The 27,792-nt window shown below is 43.6% G+C and overlaps 1 protein-coding gene across 1 annotated transcript in view; it reads left to right on the forward strand.

The window, feature by feature from the left end:
* Mthfd1l (methylenetetrahydrofolate dehydrogenase (NADP+ dependent) 1 like) overlaps positions 1–27,792 on the forward strand; it is a 179,831-nt gene that overhangs the window by 60,107 nt on the left and 91,932 nt on the right. Inside the window, exons 14-20 of the mRNA XM_028764348.1 lie at positions 1,467–1,574; positions 2,677–2,751; positions 4,550–4,652; positions 11,171–11,247; positions 16,850–16,990; positions 17,382–17,450; positions 25,073–25,184. Coding sequence (XP_028620181.1) covers positions 1,467–1,574; positions 2,677–2,751; positions 4,550–4,652; positions 11,171–11,247; positions 16,850–16,990; positions 17,382–17,450; positions 25,073–25,184 — 685 coding nt within the window. The remainder of the gene's footprint in view (positions 1–1,466; positions 1,575–2,676; positions 2,752–4,549; positions 4,653–11,170; positions 11,248–16,849; positions 16,991–17,381; positions 17,451–25,072; positions 25,185–27,792) is intronic.

Genomic DNA, 27,792 nt, shown 5'->3' on the forward strand with positions numbered 1-27,792 from the left:
CTCATCCTCACTGACCTGCCCAAGATTCTGCTTCACTCCAAAATCCCCTCATTCCCCTTCACAAGGCAGGAGACTCCAAGGCCTGAGGCCGAATTAGGATAAAGCACAAAGAACAGGTCAAGGGAAGAGTTTGAGATTTAGCTAGCAAATATGGGCACAGCAATGGTGTTCCTCTGCATGGCTCTTCAACTCCATGACTCAGTGTAGGGGCATCTCTTACCACACAGAGACAGGCAGTTTGCCCCTTGAAGCTGGGACAAACTGTGTATCTGTTCCATTTCCATCTCCACAGCTCATAGCAAAGTGCCTCCTGTGTAGTGGATGTTAGTTGACAAACCAGGCGCCATCCACAGGGAGCAGAGACTCATAAAAAGTTGTATGGAGAAATGTCACAAGCAGTTCTAGTTGGATTGAAGGTGTGTGAGGGAAGGCGTTCCCAGCTGAGGAAACTCTATAAGGAAAGCCCTGAGATAAGAAAGACCTTTGCCTCTTCAGACACCACAACATGTCCCTGAACATGACCAGAAAGCAGGGCCAGGGCAGGCAGACTAGGTAAGCTGAGTCAGAGGAGCAGGCAGGAGCCAACCTTCTAGTGACAGTCAAATTATGTTTGACTTGAAGTGTCATACTCAGCCATTGAAGGATCTTGAGAGGAGAGTAACAGGGTCACACTGGGGTTTTCGGAACATTATTAATGATTTCCATCATGAAAACAAAGCGTAGGCTGGAATTTTCCATTTGTGGCCTCATGTGGGTATTTACAGATGTTGGAGCTCCTTGGACCTCGGATTTAAAGGTTAAAGATGTGAAACTCATACTAACTTTTCATAGAAGGTTTGCAGGGGCCAGGAAGATGGCTTGGCAGCTAACAGCACAGGCCAGTCAAGCCCAGAACCCAAGTAAAGGTGAAAGGAGAAAACCAAATCCGTTAGGTTGTCCTCTGACAGGCATGCTATGACGTACTCGCTCCCCTCCATCCGCCACCTACACATTATATACGCATGTTGATAAGTAAAACTTGAATGAGTTCGTTTTAAAACTTAAAGCTTCCAAATGATGACGTAGTCAATGCTACAAATAGTAATTGTGTGTTGAAACGAAGCTAGATTTCAGTGGTGTTTGCTCCTGTTCCATTTTTACTGTTTAAACCTTGTTTCCTGCCCAAGTGTATTTGCTATATAGTACAGTTTCCCAAATACAAACAAATAATTGAAAATGAATAAGAAAACTTTTAAGCCCATCAGAATGTGTTGCCTTTAACCCGAGGATGGAAGAATTCAACTCCTCTTGAGTTCTTTATCTTCAAGTTGGAGAACTTGACCTTGATTTTTCTGATGTAGGCCATCTTGTCTCTCAGCTCATGATAAAGACAGGTAATTAGCATACCGTTTTAGTAACTTGTGCAGTCCCTGAAAATGTCCCTGGCTATATGATACAAATAGAAAGATGTGACATTTGATTTCTAGTTCAACCTTCACCTGACTGGAGACATCCATGCCATCACTGCAGCTAATAACTTGCTGGCCGCGGCCATCGACACAAGAATCTTACATGAGAGCACTCAAACAGACAAGGTGAGAGGGGCCCTTCGTAGCTATCTCGGGTTTTTACCCTGGAGTCCCTGCATCCTTAAGGACCCTGCGAGAGACTTGTAGAGCCCATCTGCTCTCTAAAATTGTGTTCAAAATTGGCTGAATTTTACCCACATCCTCATTTCCAAGGGAGGAGAGCTACACTTTATTTTATTTATTTATTTATTTATTTATTTATTTATTTATTTATTTTGGTTTTTCAAGACAGGGTTTCTCTGTATAGTTCTGGCTGTCCTGGAACTCACTCTGTAGACCAGGCTGGCCTTGAACTCAGAAATCCGCCTGCCTCTGCCTCCCAAGTGCTGGGATTAAAGGTGTGCACCACTACCGCCCGGCTAGAGAGCTACACTTTAATAAATTCTCAGTTGGGTTTATGATCATGGCAGAACAATGGGAGGACAGTGGTGTACTGATTAGGACGTTCGAGATGAGTCCAGTCTCCAAGGTCATTGGTACAAGCGTTTGTTTTCACTGTGGTCATAGATGCGTTGATCCATCCTAAAGGAAATTGAACTTGGGTTTGTTTGTTTGTTTATGGAGAGGTGGGGGTTTGCAGTAAGTAGCAGTACCTGAACCCAGAACTTTGTGCAGGCTATGCAAGAGCTATTGCAGTAAACGGCCAGCCATCTGTAAGAGTGAACTCACATGCAGCAATCATGAACCAGATTCTAGCTTCACATGCATTGATATCCAGGAGCCAACTCCCACCTGAAAGTCACAGAATTCTGGGTATTAATTCTTCACAGGCATCAGTCATAGATGAGAGAGGTACCTTCCTGATGATTTTTCTATTACAATCCCCTAGTTTGTCTTTCAAATAGAATTCAGATAACTATTTGATAGGTTGCAAGGGTACAGATCAAGTTGACTTCCAAAGTGGTTGTAATGTGCATCATTTCCACTAAGATTTATTAAAATGACAGAATTTAAGTCGAGGCTGTTTATATTAGCCTTAAATATTAATAGACTCTATTTGGTTATAAATGAAGTGAACATTGTCCATTTATATGTAATGAGCATGTCCAGTTATCCAAGTTCATGGCTGAGCCTAAAGCTCTGGTGGATGGGGCTTTTGTTTTCTTAGGCGCTCTACAATCGGCTGGTTCCCTTAGTGAATGGCGTCAGAGAATTTTCAGGAATTCAACTTTCTCGGCTGAAGGTAAGGTTCCACTTAATAGTGTGTTTTGTTTTGTTTTTTTAAAGAAGAGAACATTCTAGAAACTTGACTTGATCTGGATTTTCATATACTCCTTTGGTTATTAAACTCTAGGTCAGTGGTTCTCAACCGTGCTAATGCCACAACTCTTTAATACAGTTCCTCCTGTTGTGATCCCCAACTATAAAATTATTTTGTTTGCTACTTTATAACTGTAATTTTACCACTGTCATGAATCGCAATGTAAGTATCTGATATGCAGGGTATTGGATATGTGACACCCCACACACAGGGTCGTGACCCACAGGGTCGTGACCCACAGGTTGAGAACCAGTGCCCTAGAGCATATTAACTCTGAATATTAAGTGACGTCTTTAGATAAATCCCTACACCAAAGAGCCAAGAAAACAATAACTCATTCCTTTTTTTAAAGACCATGTGGTTAAAAAAATCACTTACTTTTTGTTTTACTTATTTTGTGTGTATGTGTAGAGGTCAGAGGACAGCTTACAGAAGTCAAGTATCTCCTACCTCCAGGCATTGAACTTGAGTTGTTGGATTTGGCAGCAAGTACCTTTGCCTGCCGAGCCATATTTCCACCCCAAAGAATCCACTTTTTTAGGGCTCCGTGTGAGGGCTGCTTTGGTAACAACCTAAAGCACCCTTGTTAACTGACACATCTGTTTTTATGTAGCCTTCTCTTTCTGAAGAGACATGTTTTCCTGTTTGTAAAAGTTCTAAAGCAGAGGTTCTGAATCTGTGGGTCTCGACCCCTTTGGGGGTCACACATCAGGTATCCTGTATCTCAGATATTTACATTACAATTCATAACAGTAGCAAAATTACAGTTATGAAGCAGCAACAAAAATAATGTTATAGTCGAGGGTCACCTCAACATGATGAACAGAGTTAAAGGGTTTCAGCATTAGGAAGGCTGGGAACCACTGTTCTAAAGAATGGTAAGACAGCTTTGGATCCCTATCTCTCTTGGGTCTTTTGTTTGTTGGCTTGCTTGCTTTTTTTTCCTTCCAGGCCAATTGATACTACCCTAAGTTGAAAAAGCCATTTTATCTTAATTCTTCCCATTTCGCTTCCTGATGCTCTTCACCGCTTCTGAACTATTCATCGTTGTTTTCAAAAGACAACTGGGGGTGAGGGAAATACCTTGATGATATAATTTATAACCATTAGTTGGCATTCACTATATTTCAAGTACTTTTAGGATATTTTCTTTACAGAATTAAATTGATTAAAAGCTTTGTGTTCTTTTGGCTTTATTTATTTATTCATTTATTTATTTGAGGGGTTTCCTGTAGGCTGATCCTCCTGCTTCTGCCTCCCATGTGCTGGGATTGCATAAATGTACCACCATCCCCAAATTAAGTTTTTTAATTACTTTTTTCAAGTAGAATGTATTCCTTTGAAACTTCGACATATACTTCATTTGGTATATGCATATGAAAAGGCTGGTGGAGTAACATATTCTTGGTGACAGAGAATTTGGCACCTTCTGAGCTCAGTATGCAGTGCCACCAATAGGTACCACGAGCCACACAGCACCAGGCCCACGTGTTCGTTGTGTGCTCCCAACTGGACGCCATTTTCAGATGGAGTTTTAGGGCATTCACAGATCCCCACTATCTTCTGCTTACAGAAGACATTTGCTAATATAATTTCACCTAATTCACAGTTCACTCTGGGCTTTGTATTTTCAGGGACTTCACTAGTTATGGGGATAATTTTGTTCGGGTCTGTCTTCTTGTTCTTTCTTGTTCATATGGCATTTCTCCCCCATCACTAGAAACTGGGGATCCATAAGACTGATCCAAGCACACTGACAGAGGAGGAAGTGAGGAAGTTCGCCCGCCTCAACATTGACCCCTCCACTATCACATGGCAGAGAGGTAGGTGCTGGGGAGACCAGGGGGCATTCAGAGAATGGCTTTGAGCCCTCTCTCTTAAATGCAAGTCATCAACACCCAATCTTAGGTTCATGAATTCATTTAATAAAAACTACAATCTTACAGCTGCCTCTCCTGGCTTCAGAACCTCACCATCTGGTTCTATTACTCTTTTTTTCCACCACCTCTCTCTGGGCGCAGGCCCGTTCCCTCCATCCTCCTTCATGGCTGAGGATGGGCGATGGTGGGAGCTTGGTGAGGGGTTCTCCTCTGTGCAAGGCTGAACAACACAGAGCAACACAGCCTTCATCCAACTGTGTAGGGAAAATTCTCCCCTCCTCTTTTGCCATTTTGAAGGCAAGATCGCTCCTTGTCATGGCGAGTTCTCTTCCCCCAGCCTGTTTTTTTTTCCCTCTACTTTTTAAAAAGAATATTTTAAAATAATATTTTATATCATTCTTTATTTACTTGTTACATTCAGGATCTCAGTGGGGGGAGAGAATTGGGGCTAAAGCCTACTTTTTTTTTCTTTATTTTTTTTATCGGTATATTTTGCCTATGTGTATGCACCATATAATGTACAGTGCCCACAAATACCAGAAGAGGACATCAGATTTCCTGGGACTGGAGTGAAAGGTGGTTGTGAGCTACCATGTGGGTGCTGAGAACTGAGCCTGGGTCTTCTGCAAGAGCAGTAAGTGCTCTTAACTGCTGTGCGACCTCTCAGCCCCTCTTTCTAATTTTTGGTCTTGGTTTTTTGGGAGGGTGGATATGTGTGTGCATGAGTGTGTCTGTGCACATGGAGGCCAACGGTTGACATCAAGTGTCTTTCTGAACCCATAGTTAGACTGGATGACCAGAAAGTCCAAGGGTTCCTTCTTTCTCTGCTTCCCTAGTGGAGGGGCATTGCTGGTTTAGATTGAATGCTGGGGATCAAACTCTGGTTCTCATGGTGTCTGGGACACTTTGTCAACTGAGCCATCTCCCCAGTCCCTTTTGTTCTGTGACAAGTTTTTGAGATATAGCTCTGTCTGGTTTAGAACTTTTTATGTAGACAAGGCTGGCCTTGGGTTTGCCTCAATCCTCCTCCCTCTGCCCTCCAAAATGTCTGCCTCTGTGCCTGGCTGTCTTCTCTACTCATTTCTCAGTAGCTCTGAGCCCTCTAGTTCTCATTTACAGCACTGGCTTTTCCTCCACATCTGGCAAGTGTCTTCAGCTGAGTCCTGGGTGTGTGTCACTCTGGCAGTCACACTGCAGAGAGTGGCTCAGTGCTCTCTCCAGACTTCCCTGCCTCCCTCTCAGCAGTGACATCTCTTCCTTTCCTACGCCGTCATTAAGTTGCTTCAGTGGAATAGTGGGCAAAGGACCGACCGTGGAATCTGGCCTAGAAAATAGCCACCACCCTGCTTAGCTATGTGACCTTGAACAGGTGTCAGTGCTGTGTTCTGGAGCCTTGAATATGCTCATGTTGTTGATGGTGTCTGTACTTTACAGAAGTGTGTCAGTCACACCTATGGGACACAAAAATGATGGGTGACATATCTTCAGACCTGTCCCCAGCCTCCCACTTCTATCCTCTTTCAGAATATTTAACCAATGACTGAATTAGCATGTTCTCATGTTTCTATTTCCATTTCTTAATTCAGTAGATTCCGAACGCAGAGATACTGGCTTATTGCTTCCTCAGTCAGCAGCTTCAGGAGTTCGAATCCTGGGCAGTAAAATCACCATTAGGCAATTTGTCTTTCAGGACTACTGGTGCCTGGTTTCTGTCTTCTGTCCACCAGAGGGCCTGCTTCATCATCTCACAAGCCTCTTTTTTTTTTGGCCATGGCCAATCCTAGCCCATCTCCTTCCTAGGCCAGTCTTCCTCCCAGGTTTGGCCACCATCCCTCATTCCTGAGCTTTTCCCCCAATTCCCCATTCAGCCACGCCAGTAAGAACTGAGTATCTCCCAGCAGCAGGGCTTGCAACCAAGAGACAAAGACCAAGCTGCTTCAGACAAACCACTTCCTAGGTTTCCTCACCTAGATAGAGTAGCCCTTACACAGAGCCCCTGAGACCAGCAGTGTTTCAAACTTCAGACATTCGGTGGTTTGGGCAGATAACACAGTAATGACAGCCAAGCCTAAACACAAAGCTCATTTATTACATTTGCGTCTTCCACAGGTAGCCTGAAGGATATGCTAAGATTTCTTTTTTAAATAATTTTGTACATGGAGCTGTTTCAGGATATGGGATTTTTCCACTAGTGGTATTATGTTAACACCCAAAAAGTTTTGGATTTTGGATGCTGAACCTGTAGTAATACCAGCTTCCCTCTGGAGAGGCTTCACTGAAATGTGAACACAGGCAAACTCAGAAGTTCCTCCCTGTGACCCTTAGAGGGTAGCAGCTGTGTTATGTTGTTTCTCTGCGGTCTTTTGTCTCCTCCTAAGATTGAGTTAAAATTTCCTTGAGCACTCTTGCAAGGATCCATTTTATTATTTTAAAACAAATAATATTATTGTAAAAATTTTTGTCAAAGTGCAACATTTCACAGCACTAATAACTGCTAACCATAGATTTTGGTACATCTGACTTTTCTGTTCAGTTCTGTTACCCTCTGTGTGTGTGGATTTTATTTCCTGCCCAACTCAATTACGTCCTAAGGACGTTCTACCTTGTTAGCTCTTTCCTAGGTTGTTTGGTTTTTTTTTTTTTTTTCATTTATTTATTATTTTTCATGGAACTAGAGATTAAACCACAGCCTTTGGCAGGCAAAGCATGCACTTCGCCTTCAAGCCATATCCCCAGCATTTGGAGTAGTCATTTTAAATGACTCTAGAATATTCCTTTGCAGGGGAGCCATGATTTGTATATACCACAAGTCTAAATTAGACCAATAAACAGAATTTTAAACAGCTGACATGAATATTTTCAGCTTTTTGCTGGGGCATTATTATTTTTCATTTTTCTTTCTTTTTACCAGAAAGATCCATTATTAAAATACCATTGTTTTCAGAATGTGTAGTCAACCTTTCAAGACCTCTCTGAGCTCGTGTTACTCAGTAAATTGGTTTAAGGGGCCTTTTTTAGTAAAGAGAAAAATTAGGCAATGGAAACTAGTGTATTTTCAACCATGGTAAAAGAGAAACTTTGAGACCAACTGGCATCCTTGCACCTCCAGCCACACTTGGGCTGCAGGCTCAGAATCATGGCATATCACGTCTTCCGGGCGGGCCAGTGTGCAGTCAGAAGACAGCAAGGACTGGGATGCTCTGTGGTTACAAATCAATTTTAATGGAAGTGACAGCTTCAAAAGTTATCCCAGAGAAAAATACATGATTGTTTGGGATGTTAAAGGGAAGCAGACTTTATCGCTGAGGACCAGCCACCTGGGCCAGAGGAATTCAGGCTGAAATTTGATAAGTAGTTTTGTTCCAATTAATGGGTTAGTATGATAATGAACATTCCTCATAGGTGAAGGGGGTGCGTGTGTGGGTAGCTTTGACTGAGAACTAGTATAGCCTGGACTATAGTAGTATAGCCTAGACAATGAGGGTGGAGCTTAAGATACTGGATTATTCCAGAAACATGTCACAGGCAGGAGGGAAGAATATCCCCAGGCATGTATTATCCTCTAAGGAGCAAGAAATAGGCTTTACAATGTTGGACACCCCAAAGCCCCAGACCTTTATGGAGCCCAACTCCCCAGAAACTGATAGACCTACTGTCTTAGTTAGGGTTTTACTGCTGTCAACAGACACCATGACCAAGAACTCTTCATATAAAGACAACTTTTAATTGGGGGCTGGCTTATGGGTTCAGAGATCCAGTCCATTATCATCAAGGCAGGAGCATGGCAGGGTCCAGGCAGGCATGGTGCAGGAGGAGCTGAGAGTTCTACATCTTCATCTGAAGGCTGCTAGCAGAATTCTATCTTCTAGGCAGCTAGTACTATGGTGTAAAAGCCCATGCCCACAGTAACACACCTACTCCAACAGGGACCACACCTCCGAATAGTGCCATTCCCTGAGCCGAGGATATACAAACCGTCATACCTACCTTCTTCCATACATGTCCACCTCTCTGTCACAGGCCAAGTGCCCACTAGCCCCTTCACTGTCAGTCCCTAGTCTCTGCTTCCCAGCACTAGCCCAATGCCACACTGAGATAAGGATGGCATAGCTTCTGTGGAAGCCAACTGGGCCTGTCCTGGTATGATACCTGTGCCTGTGCTCTCGCTCTTGGCTGGTATTGGTCACTTAAAGGAGCAGGCATGTTCTGGGTGTTCCTCTGAACGCTGCCAACACCATGGGCTAAAGACACTACTTAGGACAAGTTACAAATAAACCAGTCCACTCCAAGCCTCACTGCCTTCCTTCCATGCAGGCGCTCTGGTGCTCCCTCTGTCTCTTCCCAGGAGATGTCAGGAATCAACGACTGGTCCCTCGTGCACCTTCATGACCCTGCCCAACCAGCACAGGACTGAGCCCAGAAACAGCCCTCAGAACCTGCTCCAGATAGGAATGAATCAAGAGTGTAGCCACCTTCAGTTCTGCCACTTAGATGCCAGCTGTGTGTTCCTGTTGCTTTCTTTGGGCTTCGGCCACATCTGTCTGGTGGGGTGGATAGAATCTGGACGTCCCTTGTCAGCGTCACTGGTGCTGAATTCACATAGCTGTTCCGCTGTGTGTATATATCCTGGTAGGTCACAATGCTCTACTGTGGCATAGTCAAAGACACCAAATCCAAGCGGCATCCAGAGTACCGTTTGGATGATGCTGTAGTTTGATCTTACCTGGTTTGCTTATCTTCCCTTTCTTTGTCAAACTAAAATCTGAATGGTCTGTAGCCAAGAGTGTTTCTATACTACACAGCACAAAAGGATATGGTTTATTTCTTATGACTGAGTGACTAGCATCTCAGGTGTGAAGGTAATAGCTGTTAGCGCTATTGAGATGCAGCCCGTTGGTCTTCCAGGTGTTATTCTATCTTAAAAAATAAAAGTTGGGGGCTGGAGTGATGTCTCAGCAGTTAAGAGCACTAGCTGCTCTTCTAGAGGACCCAGGTTCAATTCCCAACACCCACATGGTAGATCACAGCTGTCTGTAACTTTGATTCATGGGGATTTGACACCCTCATACAGACATACATACAGTCAAAACACCAATGCACGTGAAATTAAACACATTTTTAAAAAGTGGAAGTTTATATGTATTTGGGCATTTGTGTGTGTGTGTGTGTGAGTGAGTTTGGGGGCGGGGACAGAGACAGAGAGTGGGGGCCACGGACGGACATGGCAGTGGCAGCTAGGGTGAGAGACCCAAGAGTAATTTGTGTATTATTAGGATATTACACATTTAATAAGTTGGATTGCCATTGTCTCTTTGAACACCCCTGCTGTTTTAAATCACAAAGACGAAGGAAATGTCTAACCTTCTGCTTCTGTTTCTTGGCATTATAAGTTTGGTTTTTCAAAGCCAAACAGTTTCACAGACAAAATCTAATCCAGTGCAATTCACACAAGGAAGAGCTGTGTCTGACCTAGTTAGTCTCCTCCCATATTGCTGTATTTCCTTTGGTCTTTCTTTTGGTAAACTGCACACGACTCAACAGTTACCATGTTAACCAGCCATAGCTGTAGAACTGATAGCACTAACTATGTCCACAATGATTGCTCTGTCACCGTTGCCTGTACCCAAAGCTTGCCGTCCCCTACATAAGTCCTAGACCAGTGGTTCTCGACCTTCCTAACGCTGTGGCCCATTAACACTGTTCCTCATGTTGTATTGACCCCCAACCATAAAATTATTTTTGTTACTACTTCATAACTGTAACTTTGCTCCTGTCGTGACTCATCATGTAAATATCTGATATTCAGGGTATCTGATTGATATGTGACCCCAGAGGGGTCACAAACCACAGGCTGAGAACCACTGCCCTAGAACCCTGATATGGTAATGTCCTTCTGTTGGCTATGTATGGCTGCTCTGTGGATTTGCCTACTTTAGATCCCCTGTGGATGAAAAAACATACAGCATTTGCCCCTCTAGATCTGCATAACATTTCGGATGTGAAGCATATATCAAAATACTCGTTTATGGCTGTGTAATGTTACAGTGTGAGTTAGTCCACTCATCTATTGATGGAAACTTTGGTTGCCTCTACTTTCTGGCCATTGTGAATGGAGCTGCTATAAGCAGTGTGCTTAGGTTTTATGACTAACACATAGGAGTAGAATTGCTGAGCCATTTGGCTGTCATATGTATGAGAAATTGAACTGACTTTTCCTTGTGACTTAGGTGTCATGGTAAAATACACTTTCAGAACTACTTGCCTTCAATGCCCTTATCAAAAGCCCCCAGCTTAGCCCATCCTCGCCTGACACATCGCCATTAGAATACTTAGCACTAGCATGTGTTTTGATTCCTCAAGTGAAGCTAACCCTTAGTTCTTGTTTTCTGCTCCTTCCTCACCATCTCCCAGCACAGCCCGTCTGTATTTGTTGATTAAATAACTTGCCTGTTCTCTTTCAGTATTGGACACGAATGACCGATTTCTGAGAAAAATAACTATTGGGCAGGGAGGCACCGAGAAAGGATATTCCCGGCAGGTAGGTGGTGCCATCTTCCTGGAAGTGTCTGCCCTTCCCTCACCTTGGTGTGCACAATCTTTGCTTTTTGCGTCTGGCCTCCACCTGCAGTACTGGTTGTTGGCTCTCCCACTCTCTCAGGGTGGGTTTCCAGCTACTCTGATGACCTAGGACTCAGGAGAGTGTCAGGATTGGTCTGGAAGTGACAGTGTCAAGAGACGGGAAGGTTCCAGTGTCCTCTTCTGTGTGTTTTTGGCTGTGTTTCTGAGTAGACTCATTCAGGAATGTCCTGTAATAAAAGAACTGTATAACAATGGAAAAGTGAAAGTCTCAGATACATCACTCCTGTTTCATAAACCCAAGGACAAACACTCACTTATTAGGTTTAATGGTACTGTTAGCTTATTACTCAAAAGCAGACAATGTGTGTGTGTGGCAGGGGGAGGGGGAGGTATGAGCTCTACCTTCCCTTTAATAGGTCTATGATGTGGGATAGTGGCACTTAGGAAATATAAATTCATTCCATAATTTTTTAGCCAGGCACAACAGCCCTCTTAATCTTTTTTTTTTAAATAGAAAAACCCTTTCTTTGGAAAGTTTTTAATTTATGCCCTTTACATTAAATTTTTATTAGTGGAAAAAGTTACTTTTATAATAATAGCTATTTCTCATAGCAAATAGGTTTTGGGAACTTCTGATACACTCTGAGTTCAATGGTAAATGTAGAGAGATGGCTCCATGGGTAAAAACATGAAGGCCATATTTATGTTGGATGGGCATGGTGACCCACCTGTCACCCAAGCACTTAGGAGACAGAGATAAGATACTCTGGGCCAGCTAGCTATAGTTGATAAGCTCTGGGTTCAAGTGAGAGGCCTTGCTTCACTGTATAAGATGGAGTGTGATCAAGGAAGACACTCCTTATTTAACCTGACACATATGTACACACACACACACACACACTCATGAAAGGAAGCTGAATATAGGCTTGAATCATGAAGCTTGGCTAAGCCCATGTACCTCTCTCCCTGCCCCACAGTCTAGAACTTTCACACACAAACAGACTTCATCCAAGTGGCATTATCTGTCCTGGAAAACAACAGTCTTTCCTGAAAAGTTTAGGGAGGGAATTCGATAAATGGAGAGAACAACCTAGAAAATGGAGGGAGGACCTCTGGATTCAGAGGTAAGAGACCCCCTAGCTCTCAGACCAAGAGAAACCAGCCACCCTTTGGGATGAGTGATTTGGAACAACACCTAGATGCTGCTGGATGGTGACCTAACTGTGATACTTATACACCTGGTCACAGCCTGTACATAAGTGTAACTCAGCCTTGTGGTTTCTCAGTAGGAGTCCAAGGTTAGAGACAGGGGCACTGCCCAACCCATAGGGGACCATTCATGTTGTAGTCACAGACTGTGAGTCCGCCATACTGCTTTCCTGACAGTCAAGTGTCACCTTGAGAGAAAACCAGCACATTGTGACCCCTTGTTTGATGAGCACAGCCTTTTGACATTTGCATGTTACGCACCTAAAAGATAACAGTGCCCCTGGGAATGGCTCCACTGAAGGAGCCAGCAACAGCTCACCCTCCTTGGTGATGTGGGCACAGAAGCTAGACTTGTGTCCTCACATATATGAGAAAGAGCCTCAAGCTAGCTATCACCTCATGTCTAAAGTAATATACAGCATGAAAACTGACGAGGCCTGGGATGAGCTCGCGTTCCCAAGGAAACAAAATAAGACGCTGAACAGAGGGTGGATTCTCAAAGGGCTTAAAGAGCTGTAGAGCCCAGTGAGAGTTCACTGGTGCTTCAAGAACTGTGTTAAGATCTTAAAACTTATACCATGGGTATCAAAAAACTGAAACTGTAGGACTAAGTACACTAGAGAGGGACTTCTAGCCAAGGAAATCTTTAGAAATGGTTCTCAGAGGAAAAACAATATAAAAGTTTGAGAAAAAGAAAGCACATATCTGGAAACGCTGAAGGCCATAGGTTTGATCCCCAAACATCCTACCTCCGATTACAAAGGCTTTAACAGGACTATAATGCCAGCACTCAAGAGGCTAAGACCAGGATAGGTGCAAGTTTGAGGCCAGCCTTGGCTACACAGAGAGATCCAGTCTGAAAAAAAGTCCAAGTGGACTAGGGAGGTGGCTCGGTCAGTAAAGTGCTTGTTATCTATTTAAGCCTGAGGTTCTGAGTTCAGGTTCCCAGCACCCATGTAAGGAAAGTCAGGGGCAGTGGCATGAACCTGTAATCCCAGCACTGGGAAGGCGGAGACAGGAGTCCTTGAGAACTGCTGTACAGCCAGTGTAGACTACCCATGGGTAAAAAACAGTTGAGGAAGACACTGCTACCAGCCGCTGGTGTGTGCACATGTGTGTGCATATACAAACACACACACAAAGGCAAAGACAACCACCTTTTAGTGGGAGTTTACAGAGCACTGAACACAGTGGGCACTCTATTTAAAGAACTAATAGGAAAGGAACTTCTCAGTCTGAGGAAAGCAGCATTTTCATTTTAAAAATAAATACAGTCCAGAAAGTGGGGAGGAAAAAGGAAGAAAAAAAGGGAGTCATTTCTGCCCAGAAACATCGGGCTGAAATTTCAGAACATGAAGGAATAAAGAAGAAACTCCTAAGTGCGGCCAACGAGAAAAGGTTCTCATTACTCACAAGGGGATAAAACAATTCTCAACAACACCAAATGCCAGGTGGCCTTGGGGAAGTGCATTCAGCATCCTCCAGGAGAAGGGTAACAGAAGCTTCGGCAGGAAGAGAAAAGCAGCAGCGGTGACGTGAAACACATCAGCGAGAACTTTAGAGAACAGGGGACAGTCCTGGAGCGAGGCAGCCACTGACGATCACCATCGAGTGAGGCCGATGCTGACAAAAGGCAGAGACTATGCAGGAAACAATACGTCATTTTTGATATGTTTAAACATCAAGATCTTCGGTATAAAACAGAAATATTAGGACTAGTGGCCACCTGGGACATATGACAGAGAGATTATTGTGCCTAATGTAAGGACATTCAAAAATTAATACTCAGATACAGCTCGTCCCCTGGCCACCTTATACCACAATGTCCTGTCCTCAAACTCACCTCTCTTTGCCAGCTGAGTCCTGCGCCTGAATGCCTTCCTCATGCTGGTTCTACCCCCTCCTTAAAGCAGAGTTTTGGGCTCTGTATTCTACACTTAGGGCAAACATTTGTCACAGTAAGTAGTTGGTGTCAGTGGATTGTTGAGCAAATAAGACAAATGACAGTTGACAGATATGAAAATAAAAGCCATTGTAAAATGTTATCTATATTGTTACAAAGTAAGACACAGTGGAGCTAGCTGTGTGTGGTGCATGCCTGCAATCCTGCACTCACGAGGCAGAGGCAGGAGGATCCCCGTAGGTTTGAAGACAGCCTAGTATATACATAGTACAAATTTAAATTACTTTGTCAGGTTGCTTATAGTTTGTATTGCTCAAAGTACTAAAGGGTTATATTAGAGTGTTGGTGGCTCGATTTGGCCCTCAGACTCTACAGATCACCATCCTACATTACTGAAGGTAAAACTAGATGTCGCTGGTTTTAGTGGCTCCGTCAGCTCATCTGGAGATATCAACCAGCTCACCAACTTCTGTTAAGGGTATGCAGGCTAGTTACAGTGGTTGCCTCTCCTGAATAAATAGGCTGTAGCAAGCATATTTGTGTTTAGGTGTGTACTTTTCTGGTATGATTTTGAAGGTAGGTTTCCAGGGATGTAATTGTAGAGTCAGTGTACAAGTGGCGTAGATTTCTACATTACTCTCCAGAAATGTTAAGTCCACTCACAGACCTAGCTGCGTTGTACGTTGTCCTTTGTATTTAAATCTGTGGCTGATTGAGAAACAGTATACACTTCATTTACACGACTGTGAAGTGTTTTATTTGCTGAACAACATATACATTCCTTTCCCAAGCACACTGGTTAGTAAATAAGGAATATTGACTCTCAAGTAGCCTCAAGTAGCCTCAGTTGCTTAAATGATCCTCAGATTGACCCAGTTTGCATGTGTGCGTGTGTTTTAGGAATAAAACAATTCCAAGTGAAGTACTTGTATACACATAGTAAATTCTACAAGTTGCTTACTACATAGTTCATATTGCAAAAATATCTCCAGGTTCATGTTATGCAGAGAAGATAGTAACATCTTGGTCATGCAATATTTACAGTGCTATTGGAACATAGAATTATGCAGTGAAAAATCACTTAGGTTTTAGAATGGGTTATATTGAAAATATGGTCATTAGTATAGCTGTATTTAACTTTCAGGCACTATTTTTCAGTAAATCAGTGGTTAATACAATCTCAATCAGGAAGGAGCCAGTAAGCTCCTTCTTCCCTTCCTTCATTTCCTCATCTGTCAGTGATGGAAATGGGTAATAAAATGTCTCATAAGGTGATCCCACCAGGGCAGCGCTCTCTCTCTCTCTCTCTCTCTCTCTCTCTCTCTCTCTCTCTCTCTCTCTCTGTTTCTGTCTCTCTCCCACTCCCGTGTGTGTGTGTGTGTGTGTGTGTGTGTGTGTGTGTGTGTACCTGTCTGACTCACACTCCCCATGGGATCCTGAGAATTTAGCTGGAGCTTAACGAAGTGCCTCTGTGCAGATGCTTCCCTGGTGGCTGGATGTTTGCAAGCTAAAAGAAGTACTCATTCCTTGTCTCCCTTCATTCCCACCGGACTCTGTACAACCTGCTGTTAGAGCCAAGAGAACGGAGGAAGAAGCCCTGGGAAGTTTTTGAAGAAAGTTAGAGCTCTCTAGCTGTCATTGCCAGATACTCTCAGAGCAGACACAGAATGGTTCCTTGCCCTTCCTTACCTGCTAGGCAAAACCTGTGCTGAGATTTAACTCTGAGACATGACCTCAAGCACAGGAACCCAGCAAGATACTCTTACCCCACTGTCTTCTCATCTCTCCTGGACACGAATGCTTGTAACTACATATCAGTGGGCCCATGACTCAGTGGTAGAATAGCATGCATAAGATCCTGGGTTTAATTCCTACCTCAAGAAAAAGAAGGGTGGAGGGGAACAGAATGTGACCTCCCTTACAGACTCGTTGCTGTGAACAGAGGTAACTATTAGGTCACTGACTAGTTCATTCGGCATGGACTAAATACCTACTGGGTATTACAGACTGTTGTCCCTGCTGGGCATCCAGAAGCAATCTTTCTGTGTGGTCCCCACCTTTGTGGCCAGACATTCTAAGCGATAAAGATGCTCAGAAGACAGATAATGACAGTAATACTTTTGGGGATGGGAGAGAACCAAACCTTGGGCTTCATATATACCAGGTAAGAACTCCACCATCGAGTTGCACCTCTGTCCTCCATTAGTACTTAATTGTTAGACTGAAAAAGCCCACAGTGGCCTGGTACAACAGATTTCACAGGCCTTACCCCGTAACTCTTATTCAGCAGAGGACAGTAGACATTGTGCATAATCTAGAGAGACCATGTGCTGTGTACTCTAGGAAAGCCATTATGAGTGTGAGCTGGCCCACAGGAGATGGTTCCTTGTGGCAGTGTTCATCCAGTGACATGCCTCAGCTGACCACAGGATCTGCTCTGCTGTCACAGGCACAGTTTGACATTGCAGTGGCCAGCGAGATCATGGCCGTGCTGGCCTTGACTGATAGCCTCTCTGACATGAAAGAGCGGCTAGGAAGAATGGTGGTGGCCAGTGACAAAGATGGACAGCCTGTGACAGCTGAGGACTTGGTGAGTACTCCTGGGGGGCCCTGGAGAGCTTTCAGTCCATCAGGAGAATGGAGATTGGGTGTAGAGTAGGGATTCTGGAAAGTTCTGCACTGCCTATTAATTCCTTCACAAGCCTTGCTGTTTCTTAATGTCTCCATTTTTTATTAACAGCAGGTCTGGACCTAGCTGAGGCCAGAACACATGAAGTATATTTTATAAGCATTTTACTATTCTTTCCTGTCTTGATCCCTGGTTTGCCTTGACCAGCCTGGGGTGAGGCAGACATGGGCAAAGATAACAATCCCAGGGGCATGGTCAGCTTGGAGATCCCACCTAGAAACGGGATGGGGGGAAAGGAACAAATCAGCCATGGCCCCAGTTCTGCTGATTAATGTCTTTTTCTCACCTGTAGGGGGTGACAGGCGCTTTGACAGTTTTGATGAAAGACGCCATCAAGCCAAATCTGATGCAGACCCTGGAAGTAAGTAGTTTCCCTTTTATTTGTTTATTTATTATTTTTACTGACTTGTATGTGTATGTGTGCATGCATATTGGGCGGGGGTGCCACATGTACGTGTATGCAGATGTGTGGAAGCCAGACAGAGGTCAGTCTCTGATACTATTCCTCAGGTGTTGCCAAGCTTGGTTTTTGAGTCAGGCTCTTCTCAGTGTCCTAGAACTCGCTAGTAAGGCTAGATGACTGGCCAGCCAGCACCTTTCTGGCACTGGGCTTCTCTCTCTCTCTCTCTCTCTCTCTCTCTCTCTCTCTCTCTCTCTCTCATTTCTGGAGTTCAAACTCAGATCCTTCAGGGCAGGGACCTTACTGACTGAGGTATCTACCCAACCCTGTTTTTGTTTTTTTTGTTTTGTTTTATGATTGTTTATAACATAGCATTTGCCTTCGTTGGATTGACCTTAGATTATAAGGCAGAATGAACATTTCCAGCCAATGAGAGTCTAGGAGAATGTCAGAATAACTTCTCAGTCTTCTGAAAAAATAAATAAATAAATAAAAAGTTAAAAGAAAATTGATCAGGTCTTAGGTATGGCTTACATCTTGGCTTTTTTTAGCTGACTAGCATAGGAACATAGAAAATAGATATCTGCCTAATACAGCCGTGGGTGGTACTGCCATGTTTACGTGACTTTGTCTATTTTAACTTTTTAAAATACTTAATCTATCATGTTAATTATTAATTGTTTGGTTTGTAACTATAAATTTTTTCTTCAAGTAAAATGCAGTAAACACTAAGCAATGATTTCTAAGGACATATTCTCAGCTCACTTTTGTGGTGCCATGGGTTTTGTAATCTTGTATACAAACACTAAAAATTTGTCTTGGCTTCTTTGAGTCAAAGTATTCTCTCTCTCTCTCTCTCTCTCTCTCTCTCTCTCTCTCTCACTCACCCTCTCTCATGAGCACACAGATGTGCTGTAGTATGTTGTTTTCAGTCTTAGCAATCCCTGGGTTTGGGGGTATGAGAGTATGCCCCTGTGATCCTAGTACTTGAGAGACAGAGGCAGGAGGATTAGAAAATTGAGGTCAGGGCATACTGCACAAAGAGCTCCCAGATCAGCCTGAATTCTATAATGAGAGCCTGTCTCAAAAGAATCAAAGTTCAGCGACGTAGCTCAGTGGTACAGTGCTTGCCTTGGCCTAGCAAAATAACTAGTAATTAAGCAAATAGACATTACTTGAACCTTTAAGATATCTTCTAATCTGCGGGTCTAATTTCATTTAATAAATGGGTTTGTCCTAAGCAATGCTTAGTACTTTCACATTGTGTCTAATTTTCATTTATGGTATTGACTGTTTTAAGATAACTTGAACAGATAATGTATTTTAAGAACAAAGCATAGAATTTGACTAAGATGTTTGCATGTGTGAACTCTGTCTGTTCGTTGATTCTGAGATACACATTTGGGATGGGCTTCTGGAATCAGTGACACAGGAGCCTGCATCTATGAACAACCTGAACATCTCATTTGTGGACAGTGTCTTGTTTTGGACACACCTATGGCTAGTGTCACAGGAGAGTGTTGGGTACCCCCTGCCTCACTACAGATGGCCATGATGCCAGCAGCTTCCAGTCCTAGCTGTTCCTCAGAAGACTTTGGTAGATTCTGGGACACTGATTGATACCAGGTTCCCTGGGATACTGATAGATACCAGGTTCCCCCACAGACTAAGAGGAGCAGGAGTCTGGAGATGAGGGTGTAAGGCCTGGATGTTCCTAGCAAGCCTCATCCAGAGCCAGACTGAGAACCTACTGTTGACTTAACATGGGAAAGTAATCCTAAGAGCTCAACATATTTCCGTGGACAAGCCATACACAGCGTTGATGAAGTCACCCAATGCTAGCACACATTGTCTGGTGCCACTGTGGCTGCAGGCTGCATGCATTATTCTAAATTAAAGTTTAATGACATTAAAAGCGTCTTTCAGTTGCTTAGCCACATTTCCACTGTCGAATTTATTTAGGTTTTGAGGAAAGGGGTACTAGCTATATTTTAAGTACCTTGCAGCTGCACATGGCCAGGGGCTACAGTATCAGACAGTACTGAAGTATGATACCCTGTTGATGCTCTGGTAATCTACCAAGTAATTGAAGTAATAAACTTAGGAACTTTCTGGAAAGACCATTAAGGAGACTATTCATCGGAAGAAGCCAAGATAGTTCCTATGTTACATTCCCCAAGCATTCTGCGTATGAAACAAAAATCAAGATAAATACACTTAGACATAGAGATTGGTTTTTTTTTTTTGACAATGTGTTTATCTCGAAGTGCTTTATTTTATAGCTACATCCACCATTAAATGTGTGTCTTGATTTGAATGTCTGATAGCACCATTTTCATCGTTAGTCTACAAGGACTCCAAACTGGTAGTTTCAAAACCTGGACTGTAATCTTAATAAGGTTATTAATCTTCTCCTTGGCTTTGGAGAATACCCCTTGCCTCCCTAGGCCTTGGGTTTCCCATGTCTGGAAGAGGTCAGCTCTTGCCCTCGCCTTATTTGTTCCATGATTTCCAACTAAAGCTCCATTTACAGAGAATTATAAAGAGCAGGGAGACTAGCATGTAGCGAGTAGGATCGTGATCACCAGGCTGAAGAGAAGCTGATCAAATGGTCCTGTTCCAGTTAGATGGGAATAATGGGGTTTCCACATCTGTCAACAGTGTTAACAGTTTGCAGAAACAAGACACAGGAGGGGTGTGATGTGTTTATAAAAAGAAAGAGGCATATATGTTTGTTGATATGTGGTGTGGTGTGGTGTGGTGTGGTGTGGTGTGGTGTGGTGTGGTGTGGTGTGGTGTGGTGTGGGGGAAAGGGGTGCCTCGGCTAGCCCATGCTGAGGCATCCCTTCCCCTGAGGAACCAGCCACAGGAGGGTATAGTATAGAATAGAGTTTACTCAGGGCATGGAGAAGGGAGTTAAGAGAGTAGTAGAGGCAGAGAAAGGCAGAGAGAGAGGGAAGAGGAGTAGAGAAGTAGAGGCCGGCCATGAGCACATGGAGAGAGGGGGGAGGGGCAAGAGGACAGAACAAAGCAAGAGACAGCAGAGGGAGCAAACAACCCCTTTTATAGTGAGTCAGGCATACCTGGCTGTTAGGCAACTGTGGGGTGGAGCACATACCTGGCTACTGCCAGGTAACTGTGATTCGGAGCTTAAACAAAATGCTAACAGGGTGTGCGGCCAAGTGTGCCAGCGGCCCTAATATAACCTGTTAGCATTTGTTACTGTAGCAACTACATGAGATAGACAACGTATAAGGAGGAATGGTTTCTTTTGGCTTACCCTATTGGCATTTTCGGTCTGCATCTGTTGCCCTGTTGGTTTTGGCACTGAGTCAGATAGCACAGTACTGAGAATCTATCAGAGACTCCATCAGAATAAGCTGCTCTCCTCATAGCTAGCATATGAAGACAGTATAAGACCAGGGTCCAGTAGTCCTCTTCATGGAGATGCCCTATCCCCAGGATCACAATCCTCCCACAAGGGCCCATTTCTTAAGACTTTTACCACCTTCCCTTGGTGCCAAGACTATCACAGAGAACTTTGGGAGACAGTCAGGATCCAAACTCCAGCATAACAATTTATACTGCATACATATCAACATTGGACTCCTAAGTTACTTAATTGCCAATTAAAATGTAAAGGCTGGGGAGATGGCTCAGTGAATAAGAACACTGGCCCTGCAAGCATGGGAGCCTAAGTTCGAATCCTCACTGCCCACTTAAAGAGCTAAGTGTAGTCATACACACCTGTAACCCCAGCAGTCCTGTGTAGAAGGCACAGGAGGAGGATCCTGGGTCAGCTAGCCTGGAATGAAGGCAGTGAAAAGCAAGAGCCCCTGTCCCCAATGAAATGGAAGGCCAGCACCCAAACATGAGGTTGTCCTCTGACCTCCACGTGCAGACTGAGTCCCGTGTGTACCTGCAGTCACACAGTTACACACACACACACACAGAAAGTGAAATAAAGACTTAAACCACAAAACGTTTTTGCCGACAGATGAGTCGTATAGCCTAGCCGATAAGGAAAGCTCTGTGAAATGGAAGATTGGCTTCAGATTAAACAGCAACCTGACGGGATTATTCCAGAATCCTGAAGCCTATGTTTGTTCAGCCACAACCTGTCACCTGTGTCTCCTGGAGAGCAGGCCCCATAGCTCCCTGACAGATGGCAGCAATGAGGGTTACAGTCTGTGGAGGAGACCAGCCAGCTGCCATCTAGGGACAGAGACCGTGACTTTGTCCTCTTTACATTTCTCCAGGGCAGCAGCATGCCCCAGGCAGCAGGGTTGGAAGATGATAGAGGCTTCAGAGTCTTTGTAAGATGTTTTTCTCAGAGCACTTGAAAGGTTTGTGTAGAGAGAAGAGACTTGTTATAGGGAGGTGAGGTGCAGATACTAGCCGTGCGTACATGTGAACAAGCATGCATGTCGGATTTTATAACCCTCATCTGTTCACATCACTCTAACCTTCTCGGGATATCTCTCTCTCTCTCTCTCTCTCTCTCTCTCTCTCTCTCTCTCTCTGGAGGACTTGGGAGAAACACTCAGCTGTGAACTCACATGGTGGCTTTGAGAAGCTGTCTTAGTCTCAGACTTCCCACTTTGGTTCAGCTTCCTCATCTTTGAACCATATTCAGCTCATAGCCCACGGTAGATCATGGGAATTTTCCATGCTCCTCAGCTACCCCGCCCCTGCCCGGCATGGCTCTCTGTTCTCGCTGTGGCAGCAAAGGGGCAGGCTGTGTTTTCACAGGTGGAGCCGAGCCTTCATCCAAGCAGACCTCCGATAACCTGGCTGGGCTGGGAATAAAGCCTGAATGTCTTCATGAGAAAATTATTTTCAGATAGACCTAAAGTCTATTGTCATCAATAAAGGAAAAAGAAAAAGAAAACACTCTTAAAAAATGACTGTATTGACAGGGCTAAAGACTTTTGAAAGCCGAGAATTTTTAATTAGCTCCTAATATGGTTTTGTTTTATTTGTAACCACACTGATTGGTTTTATGTCAACTTTGACACAGCTAGAGTGATTTTGAAAGGGGGAACCGTGCCCCCACCAGATTGGCCTGTGGGCAAGCCAATGGTTGATGTGGGCAGCTCACTGTGGGCAGTAAGTACCCTTTTCAGGCTAGGGGTAAGCAAGCTGAGCAGGCCTGAAGAGCCAGACAGTAGGCAGCACCCCTCACCACGTCTGCATCAGTTTCTGCTTCCAACTTCCTGCCCTGACTTTCCTCAGTGACAGAGTATCACCTAAGAGCTGTAAGCTAAAATAAGCCTTTTCCTCTCTAGGTTGCTTTTGGTCATGGTGTTTTATCATAGTAATAAAAACCCTACGTAGCATAGTAACTACTAAGCCTGCTCATAAACAAAGTACAGTATACACGTATTAAACTGTCATGAAGAAACCCATTATTTTGCATGCTCTCTTTAAAAAAAATTTTTAATAGTAAACTTTAGTTCTGTGTGGTGGGCACTTGGCTGTGATCCCAGTGTTTAATAAATAGAACCGGAGTATCAAGAGTTCAAAGACATCCTTGATTATAGAGCGTGTTCAAGGCCACCCCGGGCTATATAACACCCTGCCTACATAGCCACAACAAATTGTCTCTATCATTCGTTCATTTCACCCATAGTGGGTCTTTTTTTCTTTTTCTTTGTTATGTTAATAAATTGCCAGATTTCTAACATGTAAAATAGATCATTTTTAAAAAGATTTAATCAGAAAATTTTTTTAATGCGAAAGCAACTTTAGCCTAGAAGTTGAAAACAAACAAAAATAGCCTAAGCTTGTCCTTTATATGTAATTGGCCTGCCTGGTTTTCATAATTCATGAGTTATGTTGGTTTTTATACTCAGTTCTTTGTAGGTTTGTTTGAGACAAAATCTCATATAAATCTATACTGACTTGAAACTCCTAAACTTTCCTGCTTTAACTACCCAAATGCCAGGATTATGGAATGTTTCTCTCCCTCCTCCTCCTCTTCTTCCTCCTCCTCTTCCTCCTCTTCCTCCTCTTCCTCCTCTTCTTCCTCCTCCTCCTCTTCTTCCTCCTCCTCCTCTTCTTCTTCCTCCTCCTCCTGCTCCTCCTCTTCCTTCTCTTCTTCCTCCTCCTCCTCCTCTTCCTCTTCTTCTTCCTCCTCCTCTTCCTCCTCCTCTTCTTCCTCCTCCTCTTCCTCCTCCTCTTCTTCTTCCTCCTCCTCTTCCTCTTCCTCCTCCTCTTCTTCTTCCTCCTCCTCCTTCTCCTCCTCCTCTTCCTCCTCCTCCTCCCCAGTCCACTATTCCTCCATCCATCCCTTTCTGCCTCCCTCCTCCTCCCCTCTTCTCACTATACAGTCCTGACTAGCCTAACACTCACGGTGTAGACCAGACTGGCCTTGTATTCACAGAGATCTGCCTGCCTCTGCCTCCTGAATGCAGGAAGTTTTTTATTAACATGACTAATTGTTCATTGGGGAAAAAAAAAGAACATTGAAGATATTACTTAAACTGCCAGGGTTTGATTCAATTTTTTAATTAATTATTTTTTTTTTGTATATGCGTACACTATAGCTATCTTCAGATGCACCAGAAAAGGGCATCAGATCCCATTACAGATGGTTGTGAGCCACCATGTGGTTGCTGGGAATTGAACTCAGGACCTCTGGAAGAGCAGTCAGTGCTCTTAACTGCTGAGCCATCTCACCAGCCCCTAAGTTATTTTTTAAATATATAATGTGGAAGAAATAAGGTCCAAAGCTTATGTTTTGATTAACAGGCAACAGACTGTAGCTTATCAAACTCGCTCGCATTCAGAGGTAACTGCATTCTTAGAGATTCTGTCTCTTGCTCGGCATTACCTATAGGCTAATTCTGTCTACAGAGACTGGAGACATACTTGGTGTCTGAGTCGATCAGGGTGTCTTTGGTTTGGGTTTGATTTAAAGGTTTTTCTTTTGTCTTGTCATTCTCTGTGTGTATGTATGTATTTGTGTTTGTGTATGTATACATGGAGGCCTCAGTCTGACAGTGGGTATCTTCCTCTGTCCATCAACACTTTGATTTTTAGGCAGTCTCCCACTGAACCAATGGCTCACCAGCTCACTGATTGGCTAGAGCAGCTGGCCTACAACTTCCCAGCATCCACCTGTCTTGGCCTCCTCCCCCTCCCTCACTTCTCAGATGCTAAAGTTACAGACAGGCATTACCATAGCAAGCTTTTACGTGAGATCTGAGGATATGAACTCAGGTCCTTGTGGTTTCTACTCACGAACTGCCTGAGCCTTCCCCCCAGCCCTGCTTTTATCTTTAGGTTGAGCCCCTGTCCCTCAGGCTAGCTTCTAACCCTTCTGTAGCTTCATGTGACTTCGAACTACTAATCCTTGTACCTCTACCCCCAAGTGTTGGAATTACAGACATTCTCCACCCTAACTGGCTCATAGTAGTTTTAGATTTCTTAGTGTGCTTTGACTCTACAGGAAAGATGCAGAGTGACATCGGGTAAGCTTACACACCCAGCACTCTGTGGTGCCTTGTGTCCCCAAGTTAAGTTTGGTCTCCATTCTTCTGTTTCCTTTGGGGCTCTAATTTATTCTCGTTATTCTGCAGGGGACACCTGTGTTTGTGCACGCTGGTCCCTTTGCCAATATCGCTCACGGCAACTCATCAGTGTTAGCTGATAAAATTGCACTGAAATTGGTCGGCGAAGAAGGATTTGTGGGTAAGTGGTTTTTTTAAGTAATGATTATAAAATATTGATGAAATTGAAAAGATAGTGACTGGGATCGAGTGTTGACATGAAATCTCGTTCTTTATTCTTTTCTTTGTAGAGGGTCTCAGTGCTGGAGAACTCTTGGTCTATAACAGCACAATTATATTGTTGACTGTAGTCAAGCACATCGGCCTTTAAAAGCTCTAATACTCATCATCTGAATGACCTTGGACATGTTTTTAAGTATACTGAATCTCGGTTTTCTATCTGCAAAATGGTGCTAATGAAATTATCTTAGTTAGTCATGCATTGGGTATATATTCAGAACCTACCACATTCAAAGCTCAGAACCAAGAATCCAGTGGTTAGCAGAAGAGGGCTAACACCAGGCCTTGTGGAATAATCTCTTATCAGTGGTATATGCACAGGAGATTATGTTCACAGACTGAGCTATTAGCAGCCATCATAAGACTAACATGAAAATGATTTTTTTGCCGGGCAGTGGTGGCGCACGCCTTTAATCCCAGCACTTGGGAGGCAGAGGCAGGCGGATTTCTGAGTTCGAGGACAGCCTGGTCTACAGAGTGAGTTTCAGGACAGCCGGGGCTACACAGAGAAACTCTGTCTCAAAAAAAAAAAAAAAAAGAAAGAAAGAAAGAAAGAAAGAAAGAAAGAAAGAAAGAAAGAAAGAAGATGATTTGTTTTTTCTTCCTGGAATCCTGGTGTGTTTTCATGATCCAATAGAAGGGAGGTTTCCAGCCGATCTACTCAGGTTGTATTTGGTAGATTCATACTGTCTGGTGCTGTCAGGAGGGGGCACCTGCCATAGCGGTTGCCCCACGGTGACATGCCATAATCTTAGGCCATAATGGTAAAGCTATGAAGAAATGAAAAACAGAGCAAGGACTGTGGAAGAGCACTTCCTCCAACGCTACAATGGTTTTATCAGATTTTCCTCTGCAGGCAGACAGTTCTCATTATCATGAAATGCCCATAATCAAGTATATCAGTTATTTCCTGTATACTTACCATCAGCCTTGTATCAAAAAATGAGATTTTTTTTTTTTTTTTTAGTTAAAAAAAAAAATCTGCTGGGCAGAAGAAGCTAGATCTAGATGTACACTTTCATCCGGTGACATCCCAGAGTTCATTTGGGGTCATCAAGACTGATTTAAGAATCCCTTGTAGACATAAAGGCGGGATCAAAAGAGGATTTATATAATTCTACCCTTCAAAGCCCTGTGTGACTCTTCAATCATATACTTTGCTGGTTAGGCACCGAGTCCACAGGAGTGTCGAGGCACACTGTCTGACTGGATTTGCTTGGTTGAGCGTGAGTAGCAGCAGTCTATAGAGCTAATGGCTGAGGAGGCTGGGGAAAGGCAGATACTGAAGAGATGGGCACTTAAGTGAAAAGCTTCTGTTGTATTGACTGTGGATAAAAGGGCTTCCAGGATAAAGCACTCTGTTTCATGCTGACGGAGCTCCCTGCCTCATAATATCAAGCAGGTATTTACAGAGTATGCATCATCATAACAAAATATCTTTAGAGATACATGTTGATGGTATCTGCAAAGCACATTAATCCTCCTGTGGCCTGGACAAGACATTTGACTATGGGAGTGTTCTTGGAAGACTTCCTTATTTAGACACTGTGAGGGTGGATCAGATGAGGACCGAGACACTGAGAGGTGGTGGTACTGATCCAGGGTTTCAAGTCGTGGAATGGGAGCCTCCTTTTGGTAGCAATGAAGCAAGAGCTTTCCTGGGGCTCAGTTTCCCCTTTGCTATAATACTCAATGATATCTAAGGAAAAATTGATTTGTAAAACAGAGAGAACTATACTACTGCTTATTCCTCTGATCCCTTGTAATCTGAGGGGGGATTCCCACGGTAAGAGTCTCCCATGTGAGAGTTGGAACTCTCTTAAAGTCATGTTAACTCGCTGTGCCCCAAATTCCTTGTCTGTAAAGTAAGGCCTTTTAAAATATATAAGTGTGTGTGTGTGTGTGTGTGTCCGCTCGTAAGTAAGAGACAGGGGAAGAGACAGACAGCCATGGCACACGTGTGAAGATCAAAGGATCAGTTTACAGGGTTAGTTCTCTCTCACCACTTTAGTGAGGATCCTAGAGTTTCAAACTCAGGCTGCTAGGTTGGCCCGGCAAGCACCTTCACCCTCTCAGCCATCTCACCAGCCAAAATAAGACTCTTAAGAGGGCTTTCCAAATGGATTTTAAAAGATGTTGTGTGACACTGTGCCTGTCGAGTTCTGGCCTGACGCCCACTCATCCTTAGCCAGTCCTCATTGCCTCTCTTCCCCGTTACTGACACGTGCCTAAGAAGAGTTAAAGTCCTGTTTTAAATTGTGTTTATTTTGGAGTGATAACAATTTTTGTTTTAATTATTTATATAGTACGCATCCCGTAGAGCGGCGGTTCTCAACCTGTAGGTCCTGACCCCTTTGGGGGTCAAACTATCCTTTCACGGGGTCGAATACCGGATATTTACATTCAGTTCATAACAGTAGCAAGAGTACAGTTATGAAGTAGCAACGGGAATAATTTTATGGTTGATGGTCACTACAACATGAGGAACTTATTAAAAGGGTCAAAGCATT

Source organism: Grammomys surdaster, unplaced genomic scaffold (genome assembly GCF_004785775.1).
Source record: "Grammomys surdaster isolate TR1022 unplaced genomic scaffold, NIH_TR_1.0 143, whole genome shotgun sequence".
NCBI classification, from domain to species: domain Eukaryota; kingdom Metazoa; phylum Chordata; class Mammalia; order Rodentia; family Muridae; genus Grammomys; species Grammomys surdaster.